The sequence below is a fragment of the Pleurodeles waltl genome, chromosome 9, assembly GCF_031143425.1.
Source record: "Pleurodeles waltl isolate 20211129_DDA chromosome 9, aPleWal1.hap1.20221129, whole genome shotgun sequence".
Classification (NCBI taxonomy): Eukaryota; Metazoa; Chordata; class Amphibia; order Caudata; family Salamandridae; genus Pleurodeles; species Pleurodeles waltl.
In genome coordinates, this window is record NC_090448.1 from 777,845,478 (window position 1) to 777,864,764 (window position 19,287).

At 44.9% G+C, this 19,287-nt stretch overlaps 1 protein-coding gene across 1 annotated transcript in view; it reads right to left on the reverse strand.

Annotated features, from left to right (window-relative positions):
- LOC138258721 (cathepsin W-like) overlaps positions 1-19,287 on the reverse strand; it is a 271,120-nt gene that overhangs the window by 33,023 nt on the left and 218,810 nt on the right. Inside the window, exon 8 of the mRNA XM_069206002.1 lies at positions 4,658-4,722. Within this exon, the coding sequence (XP_069062103.1) occupies positions 4,658-4,722 (65 nt within the window). The remainder of the gene's footprint in view (positions 1-4,657; positions 4,723-19,287) is intronic.

Below are 19,287 nucleotides of genomic sequence, written 5' to 3' on the forward strand. Positions count from 1 at the left end.
GAGGTGTGATGAGGGAGATGGGTTCTGAAATGGAATGTGGAGGGGTTGAGAGAGAAGGGAAGGAAAAAGGAGACGGAAGGAGCTGTGCTGGAGATGCTGTATATTACTTATGAAATAAAGAAGTGAAATGAAACTAATTGAGAGATTCATCTTTACAGTTATCCTCTCCCTAATAATGTGGTCTTTTAAGACAGTCACACAAGCTCAAATCCTGTTAGCATATTGGAATCCATACTCTTAGCAACACTTACAACACTGGTATGTGTTGGCATATTACTTTCAGGGGATTTTCAAAGGACGTACCTAGCATCTGTGGATGGAAACTCACTATTGGTGCAAGGTCCTCTTACTTAGCCTGCATTTTGTACACAGATCATGACAGTAGTTGCTGAGTTTCTGCTTCATGTGAGTGTTTCTAGTCCTCCCTATGCTGACAGGTCTGGTTTGAGAAAGAAAAGAGAGCTGCTTCATCTCAATCTGCGTATTACTCCCCGAGGATAGTAAAGGTCCTACTGTTGACCACGGAGCAGAAAATGAACAGGGCCTAATTTTCATTAATTCTGTCCAAGGGACCAACCAAGACACCTCTTCTGGACAGGCCTTTTCTCCTCATGACAAGATCCTGGTTCTATGCAATGCATTTTTACACTTCCAGTGCCACCTTTTTACCAGATGGTCTTTTCAGAGGGTGACTGGCTTTATGATGTCTTGTGTCCAAGGGTGTTCTCGCCAGAGTGGAAATGTGCCATACTAGCTTCATCTAGCAAAGCACTTGGACCAAGAATCACATCTCCAGCCCTGGGTGATTACTGTTTTATAGGTAGTATTTTGGGGTTGGTACAGGAGAGGTTTTTTCTTTAAACTCATTTCCTATCCTTTGGCCCCACAAATTTCACTCTCAACAAACTTGTCTCAACATCGATCAAGAACTGTAATTAGAAGCTTCACGATTCTCAGCCCTTGGTCACTAGAAGGATGGGCCTTTCATATTAATATCCTAGAGCTGACAGCCATCTAACTAGCTCTTTTAGGCCTTCACCCCATTGGTTGAATGGATGTGGGCGGGTTTGGGACATCACAACTGCTATCCTTTACATCAACTAACATAACCCTGCTCACTGTCCTCAGATTTGTCTTCTGGCTTTGGATTTGTGGTTATCAGACAAGAATGTGTTCGTGTATGCCTTTCCGGAATTTTAACTTCTGGGCAGAGAGGCACAGCAGGTCATGTCATAATTTGTGGGAGTGGATCTGTGCTAAGAAGTGCTTTTTGTCTATTTACAGGGGCAGGTAGCTTAGACTGCAGACAAGTTTGCAGTGAACAGCAGGACACCTGTCTGTTTCTTGGACTGGCCAATAGGATCACCTCTCAGCTAGTTACTCAACTGGAGTGTATGTTCCCAACAGCTCTGCTCCTTCCGAAAGCAACTCAGAAATGTGACTCTCACAACAGTTGTTAACAATCCTGTTTAAACCATATTTCCCCTGGCTTCCAAACATTCAAATCGGATGCATTCCCTTCCACATCTATCACGGACGGGTCAAGTGACTCAACAGGGAGGAGTGGTGCCTCACTCCTTCCCGTTATTGATGACCTTGGCTGACAGGTTCTGGAGCAGTCCAGTCTATGGACATCTGTGTTTTGTTCTCCAATACTTTTTAGGCATCAGTCTTAGCACAAGCAGCTCATGTTCTGCCATTGCACCCTTATAAAAGAAATACATCAACCAAAATGTTCTATTAAAAACGTTCTGTCCTCTGTCGGACCCCATCTGAGTTCTTGGTACCATGACTTCTATACTGCACAGTATCCAAAATGTATAGGCACCTACAGAGGTTCAGGGAAGGGATGTTAACTTTTACAGAATGTTCCTGTTATAGAACAGTGTGATAACCTCTTCGATTTTTATGCTTTTTCTGTGACTCCTTACACTTTGTTGTATTAGTGCCAACTCATGAGTCCTTTGGACCCACATATACCAGTGACATTAAACTGATGACAAGGAAGACCGACTACTCTGTTGCAATTATTCTGGCTAACAGGCAGGTTAGATGCAATTGTGATCTCCTGGTGACCTCTACATGGTGTTCCAATGAGACAAGGTACTCCTCTGAAACAATCACTCATTAGACATGAAGATTTTCTTGTGAATAGTACAACTTTTCATCTGATGTGCTTTCAGATCTCCTCTTTGGTTACAATGTGCCTCCTTCCTAGATTGAACATTATAATGAGCCTCAAAATTCACAAAAAAGGTGTTGTGGAAGCCAGATAGGATGTTGTTTCTTATTATGACCTGGCACTAGGTAAGCAGGATTTGCTTTGCCACATCTTATATTTCAGACCTTCTGCAACTTTCTGCTTCCTTTTCAGTGCATGGTGTTTGCAGAGACTCCCTCAGAGTTACTTGCAACACTTTATATGAGGCGCACATATCAGATACCTGGTCCAGACCAGATGCCTAGTTCTATGAATCTCTGTTAGGTAACATTTTAACATTTTAGCTCCGCAAGTCTTCATGCAGCGCTGCCCTACGTCAACGTGAAAGGGCAGGAATGCACCGTATTTTTGAAATACAGTGCATTACTATCCTTAACCCCTGCACTGGCACACAATTGGCTGTCTATCGCCAACGCAGGCACCCTTGCACCATGGTGCAAGGGTGCCTGGGCTGCATGCAGAAGTGTTTATGTGCAGGAAGGGACATCTTCCTGCACATAAAGAATTTATGGAGGGTTTTCCACTTTCTATGTGTGCTGCACAATGCAAAAGAGGAAAACGTGAGGAGAAATGAAAATACCTATCCTTGTTATGCCTACTCTGGGGAGGCACTGCCCCTAGTCTGCGTGATTAAGTACATCTGGGGCAGTACCAGAATCCATGGGGGTTGCATGGTAAAACCCACTGCAACGACCATGGAACGCCTCCTTGGCACAGAGTAAGGAAACGCAGCGACTTGCTCTGCTTTGTCTTACTACATATATATGAGGCCATGCAAAGCCATGCAAAGTGGCTTTGAGTGGCCTCATAGATATGGTTAGGAGTTGTGCATCACCAGAGTGCAAAACGTTACGCTGTGGCTACGCAAGTCTCTCATAAATATGCCCCTCAGGGCATAGGAGTACCTACCAGAAGGAACTGGCCGAATCAAGCTTGATGGAACCCAGAGCCTGCCTAACTACACCAACAATCTCAGCTTGAAATGCTTGGAGCTCCATCCACAAAAAAACCCAAACTGGTGCCTATTTATGAGATGGTTTGCATTGCTCTTGCACCATGCAACGTGGTGCAAGAGCCGGAGCATCACAAAAAGTGGTCCGTCTGCGCAAGCCTCTTATGGATATGCCCCTCAGGGCTTAGAAGCACCTGCCAGAAGTTACTTGTCAAATCTAGCTTGATGGAACCCATAGGCTGGGCAAGCACACCAACAATCTCAACGTGCAATGCTTGGAGCTCCTTCCGCAAAACACTTACACTGGGGCCTATTTATGAGATAGTTTGCATCACTCTTGCACCATGTAACGTGGTGCAAGAGCGACGCAAACCATAAATGTGATTTATGAACCCACATGGCCACTTTGCATGGCCCTGAGTGGCTCCATAAATCTGGATTAAAGCAATGCTGCACAAATCGCTGTGTTGCCTTCCATTGCGCAAGAGAGGCATTCCATGGGCATTGTGTGGGTGTTCCCTATCAGCTCCCATGGTTTTTAATACATTGCCGGATTTACCTGAACTGTTAAACCTGGGAATGTGTAACAAGGAGAAATATCTTTATTTCTCCTCGTTACTTCCTCTTTCTGTGTGCTGCATTTTGCTGCTTACATAGAAAGAGGAATGTTCCTCTCAGGATTGTTTTTATGCAGGAAGGTGCCCCTTCCTGCACAAAAACAATTCTGCATGTAACGCAAGCACCCATGCACCATGGTGCAAGGGTGCCTGTGTTGGCGCTAGGCAGCCTATTGTGTGCCAGCACTAGGGAAAGGGCAGGAATGTGCCATATTGCAATAAATATGGCATATTCCTACCCTTTCCCTGTAAGACAAAGCAGCAAGGTGATTTGTTGTGCTGCATTGCGTTACTATCTCATAACTGGGCCCCACTGTGTCTACCAAACACAACAAACTGTGTTGCCTCTCACTAGTCCACAGAGAACAGCTTTGGGGCCTACAAAGGAGCCTGTGGCACAAACAGTACAATATTGTGTGTCAATGCTTTGCCCAGTTTTGAAGACCAGGCTGGCAGCTGCTACCACCCTTTTGCTTAATTTGTGCAGGTGATTGCCTGTGGTAGGCACCAACACTCAATTTTGGGGACTTAGATTTATTTCTCATAATTGGACTATGACCAACAACAAGAGAAAGAACTGGCAGAAAGTGTGAAAGATGAAGGAAAGGAGTAGCAAAGGGAGAAGCCATGGCTGAAAACTAATGTGCGAGAGTGAAGTTTAGAGACAGTAAGTGTATGGTAGGGAAAAAGGAGACATGATATAAAATCAAGCCTTGGCATTATAAAACACCAGGATTCGGCAGCTCCGGCAGCTGGTACCTAGGGAAGGTTTTAGCCATAGCACTTTTTTTGCATAAAACATTGTGCCTGGAGCTCCCTTTACCCACATGTAACAAGAAGGAGTTTGAAGGATCTTGGACCTCTTACCTTCAGCGCCGTTGAATTAATAACAACGGTTATGGGACCGTTTGTAGCCACATATTCAGCCATTTCTTCTCAGAACAAACCAGCATGCGTGAAAAAGAACAAAGAGAAAAGAAAATGATAAAAATAGAAGTCTGTTCCATTGAATACGTAATAGTCATTTCATATCTGTGTTCGTCCCTAGTAGTCATTTCATATCTGTGTTCGCCCCGTGTCACACTGCCAACCTCAGAATTTCAAAGTCAAACTTCTCAAATCGTCTGGAAAAATGCTGATTTTCTTTCGTGGCCTGGAGGAAAATCTTTATTGTATCGTGGCGTATGCGAAGTCAAGTGCATTTCTGAACCCCAAGGTGATCTCTGACTGGTCTAATGAAGACATACCTTATCCTCCAATGCATGGATGAGGAAAAGCTATTGGTCGGCAGTATCCTCAGTGTTGACTTTTGGAACAGTAGGGCCCATATTTATACTTTTTCAGCACTGCATTTGCATCATTTTTTGACACAAAAATGGCGCAAACCTGCAAAATACAATCGTATTTTGTAAGTTTGCACCGTTTTTGCGTCAAAAAGCGGCGCAAACGCGACGCTAAATAAGTATAAGTATGGGCCTAGGTGTGTTGCAGATTTGGCGCACCTGCGTCTATCAGCTTCTTATGCATGAAGCCAACCAAGGTACAAGGTATTCTGTCTGTAAGGAGGAGTGGGCTTTCACACTGACATACTTTATGCTTGGCCCTACTGACCAGCCCGTTCAGTGTGTGTTTCTTCAGCAACCTCTCCCTGTATTTTAGGTATTTAAGTACATGATCAGGTGAGTAGCAAAGGTCCCCACAGCCCCTGCGATGCAGCCCCTCCCAAGCTCCAGGGGCCCCCTCAGCAGAGCACCTTGCCTGAGTAAGTCCAAAGGGGGCCCTTCCATGTTCTAAGCAGGGGGCGCCCTTCCAGTTTCGTTTTACCACTGTGGATCATAATAATGAGAAAGCTTTGTTCTGGGAAAGTTATTTCATTAAGAGCCTGCAAAAAGACTAAGGACCTAATTTAGAACTCGGCGAACGGGACACTTCATCACAATGGTGACGGATATGCTGCACACTGAAATCTAAATCCCATAGGACATAATGGGATTTAGTTTTCGGCGGACGGGATATCCCTCACCATGTGAGAGAGTAACCCATCCACCGAATTCTAAATCAAGCCCTAAATCCAACCCATTAAGAAATAACTCAACTCATTTAAGCTGTGTTAAAGATAGTAATTCCATTCTTACCTTTCTTTCATAAGGAGGACTTGGTCAATGGCGGTTAAGCCAAATGCATCCCTTGATATTTTCCTCAAAACCGTAAAACAGATCACTGAAATTGTCACTTCAGACACCCTTTCAGAGCAGCACCAAGGAGTGTCCTTAGTTGAGGGTGAGGGAGCTATACTCTCCATCTCGTGGAAGATTTCACATTACCAGATGTGGACACTGAGGAGAAAAATAACCTTACAGAAAAGTAATATCCTACTGTATCTCTCGCAACCCCTGTGTATAATTCTCAGAACTCTATGTTTAAGTTCTTTAGTAGTACGCATAGTGAGAAGTCATTAAAGGTCTTGGAAAGTTCTGCTACCTCAGACCTTGAGTTCCCTTTAAAAAAATCCTTGTGTAATCTACCAGAATTGTATGTCTAATACTCTGAGTTGCTTAAATGCTTGGAAACGATTCTGTCTTCGATTCTCTCATTACTGTAAAAACTAGTAAACTACTCGGATCCTGTGCTAAACTTTCTCCTGGAAATTCTTAAGTCAGTTGATAAAACATAAAGAGGAAAAAGCAAATGCCACTCTTTCTGAAAAAGAGGAAGCAATTAGCCCTTTCGATGTGGGTCCTTGCCTTTCAAATCAAATTAGGGGGGCTAAGGCCCCATGTAGTGATAATGGAATACAAGTGGGCAAGGCTCCATTTAAGGGACCTAATATGAATAATAAGAGTAACTATCGGAAAAAAGAGACAGTGACCAAATATACTCTTTAAAAAAAACCTTGAACCTTAAGCTCTGAATATTCTTGAGTTGAATGTACCTGGAGTATCCTCCTGCTCACAAAGCAAGGTATTTCAGATTTTTATGGGTAAAGAGACTTCATCATGGTGCTCATCCCATCCAGCTAGTGGTCCACAGTCCCAGAAGTATGGTAAACAATAAAAGCGTTTTCATCAGAAAAAAGAAAAAAACAGCAAAAAATCTGAAAAAAACACCCACAAAAAATCTGTTTTGCGAATTCGGAGGCACCGGACTTAACACAAGATAGCGGAGAATCCCAGTTCAAAGGTGCATGGGCAAAAGATGAGTATCTCAAGGGTCCATGTGTATCTGTCTCAGGCAAAGGCGTCAAATACAGACATTTCTCATAATGGGCATTATTCTCTTAACGTGCTCTCAAGTTGTCTCAATTATTTGGCCAAAACGTTTTCCTGTCCCGAAAAGGCCACCAGCAATGGATCATTTCCTTCAGGAAACGTAATGTCACAGGCTGTGCCAAATGTAACTTTCACACTAGATTTTATTGCCATATTTGACCAAGATGTCATTCTGAATAAGTCCTTTTTCTTATCTTGTTTTATGGTAAAAAATTAATAGAAGATAGTTCAAAGTAGTGATATCGCAATAGTGAATGTTATGCACTCCCACTTGATTACTAAGGGCCTAATTCAGAGTTTGGTGGACAGGTTCCTCTGTCACAAATGATTCCTACAGGATATAATGGGATCGTAATACTGTGGACGGGATATCCGTCACTTTTGTGACGTAGTAACCCTATCGACCAAACTCTAAATCAGGCCCTAAGTTTAGGATGACATTGTTGCATAAGACAGTGCCTAACTTGAGCCTACAAAATAGTGGGTATTTCAATTATAGGGGATTGATGTAATGCCAGTATCCCATGAAAGTCACAGAAATTGGTACCCCTATGAAGTGGGAAACTTCTCCCTAGTGGGAGGATCCCCTATGAAGGTGAAAGAGTTGCTGTTGGGAAACTATGACCATCTTTCATTTTCCCTATGTGAGGTTTCTCTGCTGGAGACAAGGGAGGAAGGGGGCCCTTCAAAAACAGATAAGTTGAGAAGCTGGAGTTGGCTGCCAGCCACGCTCAATAGCAATCATGTGCTGGGGCACATGATTGAAAGGTGCAGTTAATAAAACGTTTAAAAGTGGTTTTCTTGAATACAGAGGAACTTTTGAACTACCCTGATAAAATGGATTTTTTAAATAATTTGAGAGCTGATATAATTTGTGTACAGGAAACATGGTGTTTGAATGACTTTGTTTTAGATGGCTATTTTGTGCTTGGTTGTAAGGCTGCATGGTCTGGGGGGACATGCGAAGGGTGGTGTAGTTATATTGTTGAGCAATAATTTGAGTTGGAACTACTGTAGTTTCAAAGGTCCATCAAATATATTCCAAGCTGGAAAACTCTCTTCCGTGCAGGATAGGATCGCGGACGAGTCAGTGTTATTGGTCAATGCTTCTATTTCTTCTGACCTGTGCATAATGCTCTTCTCTCCACCTTGTTTTCATTTATAAATGTGGTGGTGGACCAGGAAAGTATGCATAACGTTTTATAAGTTGGGGAACTGAACTATAAAGTCTTTAATTGCTCAATTTGCCTTTTCTCTGACTTAGAGAAAGAAGAAGAACTCTGAATATTCCCGACTTGCTGCCCTCACATATAAAACCTGATAAAAGAGGCTTTCTATTACTATATCTACTCATAAAAAAATGACTGTGTAACAGTTAACGATAGAGTTGATTTTTACTCCCCGGCAAACTTAACCCATAAGTCAGTAACTGGGTGGTCTATAATTTAATATTTTATAGCTTTTTACCCAGCATATAAATAGATTATGGAGATAACCATTATTCACGTCCCCTGCACTGACCATAAAGCAGTTTCTTTATTAGTAAAATTCTGCCCTTTAGCGGTGAATCCATGGAAGTTTAATTGAAATGCAACAAATTTTGGGAAATCATCAGGTAGAATCCATTGGAGACCAGTTTTGATTAATTGAGTATAAGTGCTGTTGGAAGAGACGATGTATAATAGGGAGTCAGTGGAGGTTGATGTTCTTTATATATATCTATTAAGACTATGAGACTGTTCACTCCATAGAGCCCCCTTTGACAAGGAACTGAAGCTATGGAATCTTTCGCCTTTTCGGGCAATAGATAATGCCATGTCCATGAAGCAATGGAGGGCGAGGTGTTGGGAAGTGGCGGGTGATATCTATCCAGGCGAGACAGTTATAACATTTCAAGAAGCCCAAGACACTTTCGAAGTTGGCCTGGGCCACTTCCAACACTATGCAAAATTTGAGAGCGTCGCAAGAGAGATTTGGTGAAACTTTTCAGCTGCCCTGAAGCCCTCGCAGGTGCTCAGAGGTTTTTTGGGATGGGGAGAGGGATAGCCTCTGATCACATTATTCTAAAATGCTCTAAGGGGCGATATCTTTCACCCACCTACACTGCGCGTGGAGCCTGGGAGAGGAAGCTGGCAGAGCCAGCAGACCCTGATTGAGTCAGTGCATTAGCGCTGGTGCGAACAGTCTCTTGAAATAATAGGTTTAAGCTGCTACATTTCCATTTCCTCCACCACACATACATGACCCTTTTAAATTAAACAGAATATATCCCACTCGAAGGGCAAGGTGTGTGCGCTGCAGTGGGGTGAGAGCTACATTTCTGAATTTAGTCTGTGAGTGTGTGGAAGTATGGGTATTCTGGGGATCAGTGCTGCCTAGATTCACAGGAGCCATGTGTGTGACAATTCCTTTGACTCTGCTGGCCTGTTTGTTGGGGGTAGTGAAAAGACCCAAGGGACATGAAATCTACTATATGTTGGCACAGCTGGCTCTGCTCCTGGCCAAACTTAGGCCCAGATTTAAAAGGGCCTAGCGCCATTCTAATAACACATTAGCGTCATTTTTTTTTTTTACACCAATGTAATGTTAGATGACCAAAAACGCGGCACCATATTTACAAAGTGGCGCAATGGATGCCTTGCGCCACTTTGTAGCCCTTTGCGCTACATTACAGTATGCCTGCGCCAGGCATAAAGTATGCAAAGGGGGCCGCTCCCCTGTTAGAGGGGCCGAAAAAAGATTTCTTTGCGTCATGTTTTTCGGCACTTTTAACGGCTGCTCTGAGTGGGCGTTAAAAGGAGGCTCGCATTGGTTACAATGTACCTCTGGGTGCTTTGCAGGATTTGTGTCAACAGTTATACAATCTTGATATTCCATGGTCCCTGTTCTGTTTAATTATTGATTTTTCCACATGGTGCCAAGTACTGATGAGGGGGTGTAAGGAAATGGCTCCCTGTTGCAGTTACCCCCCACTTTTTGCCTGATACTGATGCTGACTTGACTGAGAAGTGTGCTGGGACCCTGCTAACCAGGCCCCAGCATCAGTGTTCTTTCACCTAAAATGTACCATTGTTTCCACAATTGGCACACCCCTGGCACACATATTAAGTCCCCTGTAAAAGTTACCAGTGGTACCAAGGGCCCTGTGACCAGGGAAGGTCCCTAAGGGCTGCAGCATATATTGTGCCACCCTAAGGGACCCCTCACCTAACACATGCGCACTGCCATTGCAGATTGTGTGTGTTGGTAGGGAGAAAAAGGCAGTCGACATGGCATCCCCCTCAGGATGCCATGCACACAAAATACTGCCTGTGGCATAGGTAAGACACCCCTCTAGCAGGCCTTACAGCCCTAAGGCAGGGTGCACTATACCACAGGTGAGGGCATAGCTGCATGAGCAATATGCCCCTACAGTGTCTAAGTCTATTCTTAGACATTGTAAGTACAGTTGTGGCCATATTAAGCATATGGTCTGGGAGTTTGTCAAAAACGAACTCCACAGCTCCATAATGGCCACACTGAATACTGGGAAGTTTGGTATCAAACTTCTCAGAATAATAAACCCACACTGATGCCAGTGTTGGATTTATTATAAAATGCACACAGAGGGCATCTTAGAGATGCCCACTGTATTTTACCCAATTGTTCAGTGCAGGACTGACTGGTCTGTGCCAGCCTGCTGCTGAGAGACGAGTTTCTGACCCCATGTGGTGAGGGCCTTTGTGCTGTCTGAGGACAGAAACAAAAGCCTGCTCTGGGTGGAAGTGCTTCACACCTCCCCCCTGCAGGAACTGTAACACCTAGCAGTGAGCCTCAAAGGCTCAGGCTTCGTGTTACAATGCCCCAGGGCACTCCAGCTAGTGGAGATGCCCGCCCCCTGGACACAGCCCCCGCTTTTGGCGGCAAGTCCAGGGGAGATAATGAGAAAAACAAGGAGGAGTCACCCACCAGTCAGGACAGCCCCTAAGGTGTCCTGAGCTGACGTGACCCCTGCCTTTAAAAATCCTCCATCTTGATTTTGGAGGATTCTCCCAATAGGAATAGGGATGTGCCCCCCTCCCCTCGGGGAGGAGGCACAGAGAGGGTGTAGCCACCCTCAAGGACAGTAGCCATTGGCTACTGACCTCCCAGACCTAAACACACCCCTAAATTGAGTATGTAGGGGCCCCCAGAACCTAGGAAGATAGATTCCTGCAACCTGAAGATGAAGAAGGACTGCTGACCTGAAGCCCTGCAGAGAAGACGGAGACACCAACTGCTTTGGCCCCAGCCCTACCGGCCTGTCTCCCCAATTCAAGAAAAACTGCAACAGCGACGCGTCCCCCAGGGTCCAGCAACCTCTGAAGCCTCAGAGGACTACCCTGCATCTAAAAGGACCTAGAAACTCCTGAGGACAGCGGCCCTGTTTAACCAACTTGCAACTTTGCAACAAAGAAGCAACTTTTAAAGACCACATGTTTCCTGCCAGAAGCGTGAGACTTTCCACTCTGCACCCAATGGCTCTGGCTCGACCTGCGGAAAACCTACACTACAAGGAGGACTCCCCAGTGGCTGCGAGCCTGTAAGTAGCCAGAGTTGACCCACCTGAGCTCCCACAGCGACACCTGCAGAGGGAATCCAGAGGTTCCCCCTGACCGCGACTGCCTGCTTCCAAGAACCCGACGCCTGGGAAACACACTGCACCCACAGCCCCCAGGACCTGAAGGATCCGACCTCCAGTGCAGGAGTGACCCCCAGGCGGCCCTTTTCCTAGCCCAGGTGGTGGCTACCCCGAGGAGCTCCCCCCTTGCCTGCCTGCATCGCTGAAGAGACCCCCGGGTCTCCGCGTTGAATCCTATTACAAACCCGACACCAGTTTGCACTCTGCACCCGGCCGCCCCTGTGCCCCTGAGGGTGTACTTTCTGTGCCTGCTTGTGTCCCCCCCCCCGGTGTCCTACAAAACCCCCCTGGTCTGCCCTCTGAAGTCACGGGTACTTACCTGCTGGCAGACTGGAACCGGGGCACCCCTATTTCCATTGAAGCCTATGCGTTTTGGGCACCACTTTGACCTCTGCACCTGACCGGCCCTGAGCTGATGGTGTGGTAACTTTGGGGTTGCCCTGAACCCCCAACGGTGGACTACCTTGGACCCAACTTTGAACCTTGTAAGTGCTTTACTTACCTGTGAAACTAACAAATACTTACCTCCCCCAGGAACGGTTGATTTTTGCAGTGTCCAATTTTAAAATAGCTTATTGCCATTGTTGCCAAAACTGTACATGCTATTGTGATGATTCAAAGTTCCTAAGATACCTGATTGAAATACCTTTCATTTAAAGTATGGTTTGTAAATCTTGAACCTGTGGTTCTTATAATAAACTAAGACAAGATATTTTTCTATATAAAAACCTATTGGCCTGGAATTGTCTTTGAGTGTGTGTTCCTCATTTATTGCCTGTGTGTGTACAACAAATGCTTACCACTACCCTCTGATAGGCCTACTGCTCGACCACACTGCCACAAAATAGAGCATTAGAATTATCTCTTTTTGCCACTATCTTACCTCTAAGGGGAACCCTTGGGCTCTGTGCATGCTATTTCTTACTTTGAAATAGTACATACAGAGCCAACTTCCTACAGGGGGGCAAGGGTTTATCGCCTGTATTTGATACTAAAAATGGCCTGAAACAGGCCTGTCTTTTGGCTCCATTGCTGTTTTCGCTTTATATCGCTGATTTACTTTCGTATATGGATAACAGTACAGGCGATTTGCCAAATACTGGGGGCAGGTTGGTGTCTTGTCTGTTATATGCAGATGACACTGTGATACTGGATTTAACATTGAAAGGTTTGAATAGACTTCTGCTATAATTACAGAAATTGGTGTGTACATGTTTTGAAAGTTAATGTCTCTAAAAGTATGATACTGGTATTTAAAAATGCAACCTCCCAGAAATACTATAATTACAATTGGCACATGTGAAAAAAAACTAGACTTAGTTAAGCCATACTCCTTTCTGCGGAAAATCATGTTGAGTAACTTGAGTGACACAGATCATATCTCTCAGAGTACCAGTAAGGCTAAATCTCAGCCCAACGGACTAAGGGCTTTTTACAATGCTGTGGGAAGAAGGCATATTGGGAACATACTAGCTGTGTAAAAGGCAAAAATCCCATTCACCCTACGTTATGCATTGGTATTAACTGATTTGAAGAAATTTTATTTTTTGCATAATACAGAGGTTAGTTTTGAGGAAAATATGTGGTTTCAATACGAAGGTGGTTCTTCCAGCAATTAGATTAGAATGTGGTCTAAAGCATGGGTACTCGCAAACATTTTCACAGGGGCCACAAAGTTTGGCTTGTGATGTGACCGGGGGCCGCATTGATGCTAGGTGGGGGGATGGAGGGTGCAGTATGGTGGGTGATCTGCATAATGTGGAACCAAAAAACCTGGTATGAATCCTAGCTTCCCCACTTTAGCAAAATGTGTGATCCTAGACAATTCTTTTATTTCACTTTCCCTCCTTTTTCTTCATTAGTGCATATAAGAGAACCTCAAAATACTTGACTTCAGGATGTGTGCTGTGCAAAACCTCTTCCTGTGTTTAATTTAATAAACTACAGTGTTCATGTGTAATAAGAACCCAGGCCACCCATAGAGTGCCCATAACAACTGACTTAGGGCCAGATGTAGGAAACTTTTGCGAGTCGCAAATGGGTTGCAGCGCTATTTGCGTCCTGGCAAAAAGCTAAATGGGATGTACAAATCCCATTTCAGAGTACCAAACAGAGAAGCGACCCATTACCGACTTGCAAAAATTGCGACCTGATTTTGCGACTCGCAATTACGAAGTCGCAAACCGAATGCAAAAGCCAGTCGCAAATCGCGACTAGTCCAAAAAGCCCGTTTTGCACACCAGGATTACCACTGATTCCGAACAGGTGGTAACCAGAACCCAAGTATAAAAGGTGACCCACAAGGCATCTGGGTTACTCAAAATGGCGGCACTATACGTGATTGCATGGAGGAGGAGAGTCCAGGCTGCCCAGCAGAGGAGGAGGCAGAGACAGGAGAGGATATACCGAACCAGGCAGACACTATTTCAACAAACTGAGGACAAGATTTATGATAAATACAGACTGAGCAGCGCAGTTATCCTAGAGATCATTGAACTGCTGAAATCTCAGCTAGAACGCCAGACAATGCGCGGCTACGCCATCCCCACACATGTGAAAGTGCTATGCTCACTGCACTTCTTGGCCTCGGGTAGCTATCAGGGGGTGATTGCAGTGGCAGGTGGAGTATCCCAAAGTGCCCTCTCAAGATTCTTCAGACGTTTCCTAGATGCCATACTCGCACACATGTCCAGATATATATACCTTCCCAGGAATAAGGCAGAAATTAATATCACCAAGTTGGACTTCTACAGAATTGCCAACTTCCCCCATGTAATAGGGTGTGTGGACAGGACACATATACCAATTTGCCCACCTGCAAACTTGGAATATGTGTTCTGCAATAGGAAATGTACCCACTCACTAAACATCCAGGTGGTATGTGATGCCCATAATATCATTACTGACATTGTGGCTAAATATCCAGGGAGTACACATGATGCATACATATTCAGGCACAGTGGGATTCACCAATGCCTAGAACGTGGGGAGTTTGGAGAAGAATATTTATTAGGTACTGGCGAGTACACTTTGATGCCTTAAATACATGTTAATGCGTAACCCTGTAATGCCCTGCTAAGTTTGCCTCTTTTGTCAAACAGGTGACAGTGCATATGCCCTGAGACCATCGATACTCACCCCATACCTAACACCTGGCAATCAGAATGAGAGGCGATACAACACTGGACATCGGCGGACCAGAGCTGTCATAGAGAGGACGTTCGGCTTGTTAAAGACACAATTCAGATGCCTGCATAAAAGTGGAGGAGCACTTCAGTATGCCCCAGAAACAGCATGCAAGATCATTGCTACTTGTGCCAACCTACACAACTTTGCCACCAGACATGTGCTATATCTCACCCCTGACGACACAGATTCCGAGGATGAGGAGTAAGAGCTACCACATCGACAGCCTGGGGATGGAAGCATCGCAATGGAGGGCAGACATAGACGGAACCACATTGCAACCCACGACTTTGGCAGGTACGTGGCAAGTGTGACAACACTCACTAATGTAAGACACACATAGCCCAGTTGTGTAGTTCAACAACTTATCCCTTTTATTTCAGGACTATAATGGGGAAACTATAGTCAACTAAACTGCATAATGAAAACAAAAAGTGTAGTCTGACACATTAAGTTCATGTCCCTCTGTCACACCCCATATTGGTAGCTCACAGCCTCCTGTGACTGCGGCCACCATGGCTCATTCCAGACTGGTACCCTGATCCCTGGCGGGCACTGCTACTCCGCAGGATTTGTGCATCAGTGGCAGACACACTACTGACACTGGAGATCTCCTCACTATCCTGCGGGGTATTGCCAATGCCCCTTGCTGCCTGTTTGGCCTCCAGCAGGTCCAGTGCATGGCTGATGCGACCAAGTCCTCTAGCCACATCACCTGCAAAATGGCCATGTTCGACTTGCAGCCTCACTGTGCGCCTTCACAGGCAGGTTGTTGTGGTAGCCAGGCGCCCTATTGAGACACTTCGTCTGTCTAAACGGGCAGCAGTGTTGTGCTCCCTGCGCCGTGCATGTGCCCTGTCGGCCACCATTTCCCTGACCAAGTTTTCTATGGAAGAGGTCAGGTTTGCCATGTTAGCGTTCATTGTAGTGAACTGGTTGTCCACATTTGCAAACCCCTGCATGAGTGTGTTCTGCAGACTAGTAAGGTTACGATTCATCAACTGCATATGTCTATTTTGCAGCCAGTGACTCTGCAGTAAGGATGCCTCCAGTCCCAACAATTGCTCATCGGTGACATCCTCCCCACGAGCTGACTGCATTGGGCATTGCCGTCTACGCACGGAACCAGCTGATCTATGTGGTCGACTCTCCGTAAGCATTGGCCCCGGTGTCACATTAGCTGCCTCTAAACCCAGATCAGGATCATCCATGTCCTCTGGTGTTGATTGGACGGGTGGTGTTGTCCTGCACTCCCCTGAGGTGTCTGTGGTAGCCTCCTCTTGTGTGTCTATGCCTTGTTCCTCTACCTGCCCAGTGGCGTTGTTGGTGGGTCCTTGTGGGAGACCTGTGGGACACAGGGGAAACACTGTCAGTGCCTCACATATGTTTGATGCCTCAGAATAAACATTTCTCTATATTTGGACTACTGTACTACATTGCGCACAATGCACTGTTTTATAGGTTGCAAAACTGGGAATGGAGCTAATCTGGAGGTGCATGCTTATATGTACTGTGGTTGTGTGCATGGTACATAGAGTGGTGTAAATACATTAATTTTAGTACTTACTTTTGGATGTTCCTGGTGCTGAACTGTCAAGGTCTCCGATGCCAAGTACTGCCTCCGGCTCCAGAGTAGTCTCCACCATGGTTTCGATGGCTGTAGGGGGTGGTACGGTAGATGGGCCTCCTCCAGTTCCATGCATCTCCCTCATGCGCTCCGCCACCCTTTCCTTGGTCCTGGAGCGAATGTCATACCACCTTTTTCGTACCTCATCCAGTGTGCGGTGGCTGCCTCCGATGGCATTGATTTTGTTGAGGATGTCCTGCCAGATTTTCTTCTTGTGGCTGTCAGGGACACTCATTGCTGCCTTTCCAAATAACTCATCATGGTGCAGGCAGCACTCCTCTGGGAGCACCTCCAACTCCTTCTCTGAAAACGTTAGTTTTCTTTTCCTGCCAGCACTGGGTGTCTCCTTGTCCTGAGTAGCCATTGTTGCTGCAGCTCCTCTCACCTTGGTGTGACTCTGCAGTTTGGGCTGGGTAGGCTCCTCCCTGTTCCATGGGGTTACTTCCCGGTTCTGATGTCATCCCTCAGAACCAGGAAGTGGGCTTTTTAACAGTTTAATTTGCACCTGCGTGCTATTTGCGAGTCAGTCGCAATTTGCAACACCGGCCCACACCCTTGTGCAATTTGTGACCTCACAAATTGCATGGTCGCAATTAGCGGCCTCCCAAAATGCGTGGTCGCAAATTGTGGTGCGACTGGCTATTTGGTATAGTGATTTTTCCTGGCTTCTCGTTTTGCGAGTCGGAAATAGCTATTCGCAAGGAGTCGCTATTTACAACTGGCTATTTTTTTGGTTCCTACATCTGGCCCTTGCCTCTTAGTTCACTATAGGCATTGTTTTCAGGGTGGGGGGGTGAATGTTTCTGGATTTATGTTTGAAAACCATCACTTTAAAAGAAAATACTTCTCAATGCACTGATATAATCTGATGTACTAAGTAGAAACGATTCTGTATGTTAATGAAATACAGTTTTGTTTTTTGAAGAGACATTATTATATTTATACAATTTTGCTGCAGTATGTCTTTAAAAATGAAGGCTTTCCTAAAGGTGCAGGACAACCTAGTTACTTCCTTTTTTGCTTCCAATTATCATTTAAATAAAGGGTTTTCTTTTATTTAACATATTTTTAATCATTGTGCAGAGTTAAGTAAACAGCAGCCCAGTCCGCATGTAAAGGTCAAGAGGGCCGCATGCGGCCCCTGGGCCATACTTCGAGTATCACTGGTCTAAAGGGTGACTTTGCACAAGGTCTCTCTGAAGTTATCTGCTGGGGATTTCTGCTACTAAGAAGTGATGTAACGCCATTAAGAAATTGTATGTGGAAAGAGAGTAAGAAAAGAAAATTGCCTGTCTTATAGAAATGTTATTCATACGTTAAGTATAGCTGATTTAAATCAAGAGCATTTACTTTCCTGGTCTGAGCACCCAAATCATATATTAAGCTTCTCTCCTCTACTGTAAGATGCATTTAGATGCTGATTGTTGTAGGAAAAAAATCTAAATTTAAGGTGATAGTGAACTCTTTCATTCCAAGAAAGCCACAGCAATATTTAACTTGGAATATTGACCGTGGTGTTAGATGTTGCTAGTCCATACTATACCTTGATATTTTACCATTAAAGATTTAACTGCCAGCTGGCATCATTTACCCAGCAGGGATGAAATATGTAATTTCTGTATTTATGGTGTCAAAGATCTGAAACACATGTTATTTATTTGTCATGCACTGCTTCTCCATCTCTGCAAATTTTTGAGATCACTGTTTCTGAATTATCTGGTTCGAAAAGCAGCTGACGCTTTAGACTTATTAATATCCTCTGCTAATTAAATGGTTTGTATGCAAGTTGGAGCATTTTTAGGAGCATAGTTATACAATGTTTGCGCCGGATTTGCGTCATTTTTTTTACGCAAATCCGGCGCAACCATAACTCCATATTTATATTCTGGCACTAGACATGTCTAGCGCCAAAATATTAGAGTTAAAGTCATTTTTTGCCTGCAGAAAACTACCTTGCATCAATGAGATGCAAGGTAGGCGTTCCAGGGCAAAAAATGACTCTAAGGCCCTAGCGCCTTATTTATCCTCCGGTGCAAAAATCACGCACGGGGGAGGGGTAAAAAAATGGTGCAAAGCTTGCTTTGGACCATTTTTTAATGCCTGGGTCAGGGCAGGCATTAGGGGTCCTGTGGGCCTATTTCCATGGTGAAACACCATGGAATAAGCCCACAGATGCCCTCCCCAGGCCCCAGGGACACCCCTACTCGCACCAGAGGGACAGCGGAGTATGGGGGACCCCATCCCAGATAAGTTTAGGTAAGTACAGGTAATTATTTATTTTTTAAGTGCCATTGGGGGCCCTGAAATGGGCTCCCCTACATGGCACTGGGTGCAGTGGCAATGCCCAGGGGGACCCTGTCCCCTGTGCTGGCCATTGGGGTGGTGGGCATGACTCCTGTCTTTTCTAAGACTGGAGTCATGTGGCATGGATGGTTTTGCATCAGAAAATGACTCTAGGGAGGTTAGAGTCATTTTTTTTTTACTTTAACCTGCCTAATGTCATTTTTTTGGTGCAAAACCCCCTTCTTCCATACAGCCAGGCCAACCTGACTAATGTCTTTTTTTTACGCTAGCCTACCCTTTGCACCGCCTTGCACCATTCCATGAATATGGTGCCCAGCTAGTGCACAAAAATGTTGCAAGCCGGTGCTTTAGTGCAGTTTTGCACCAAAAAGTATAAATCAGAGCCTAAATGTCTTTTACACTTGCATTGATTAAAATGTTATGGTTATAGCTATTTATTAATGTTGTTTTT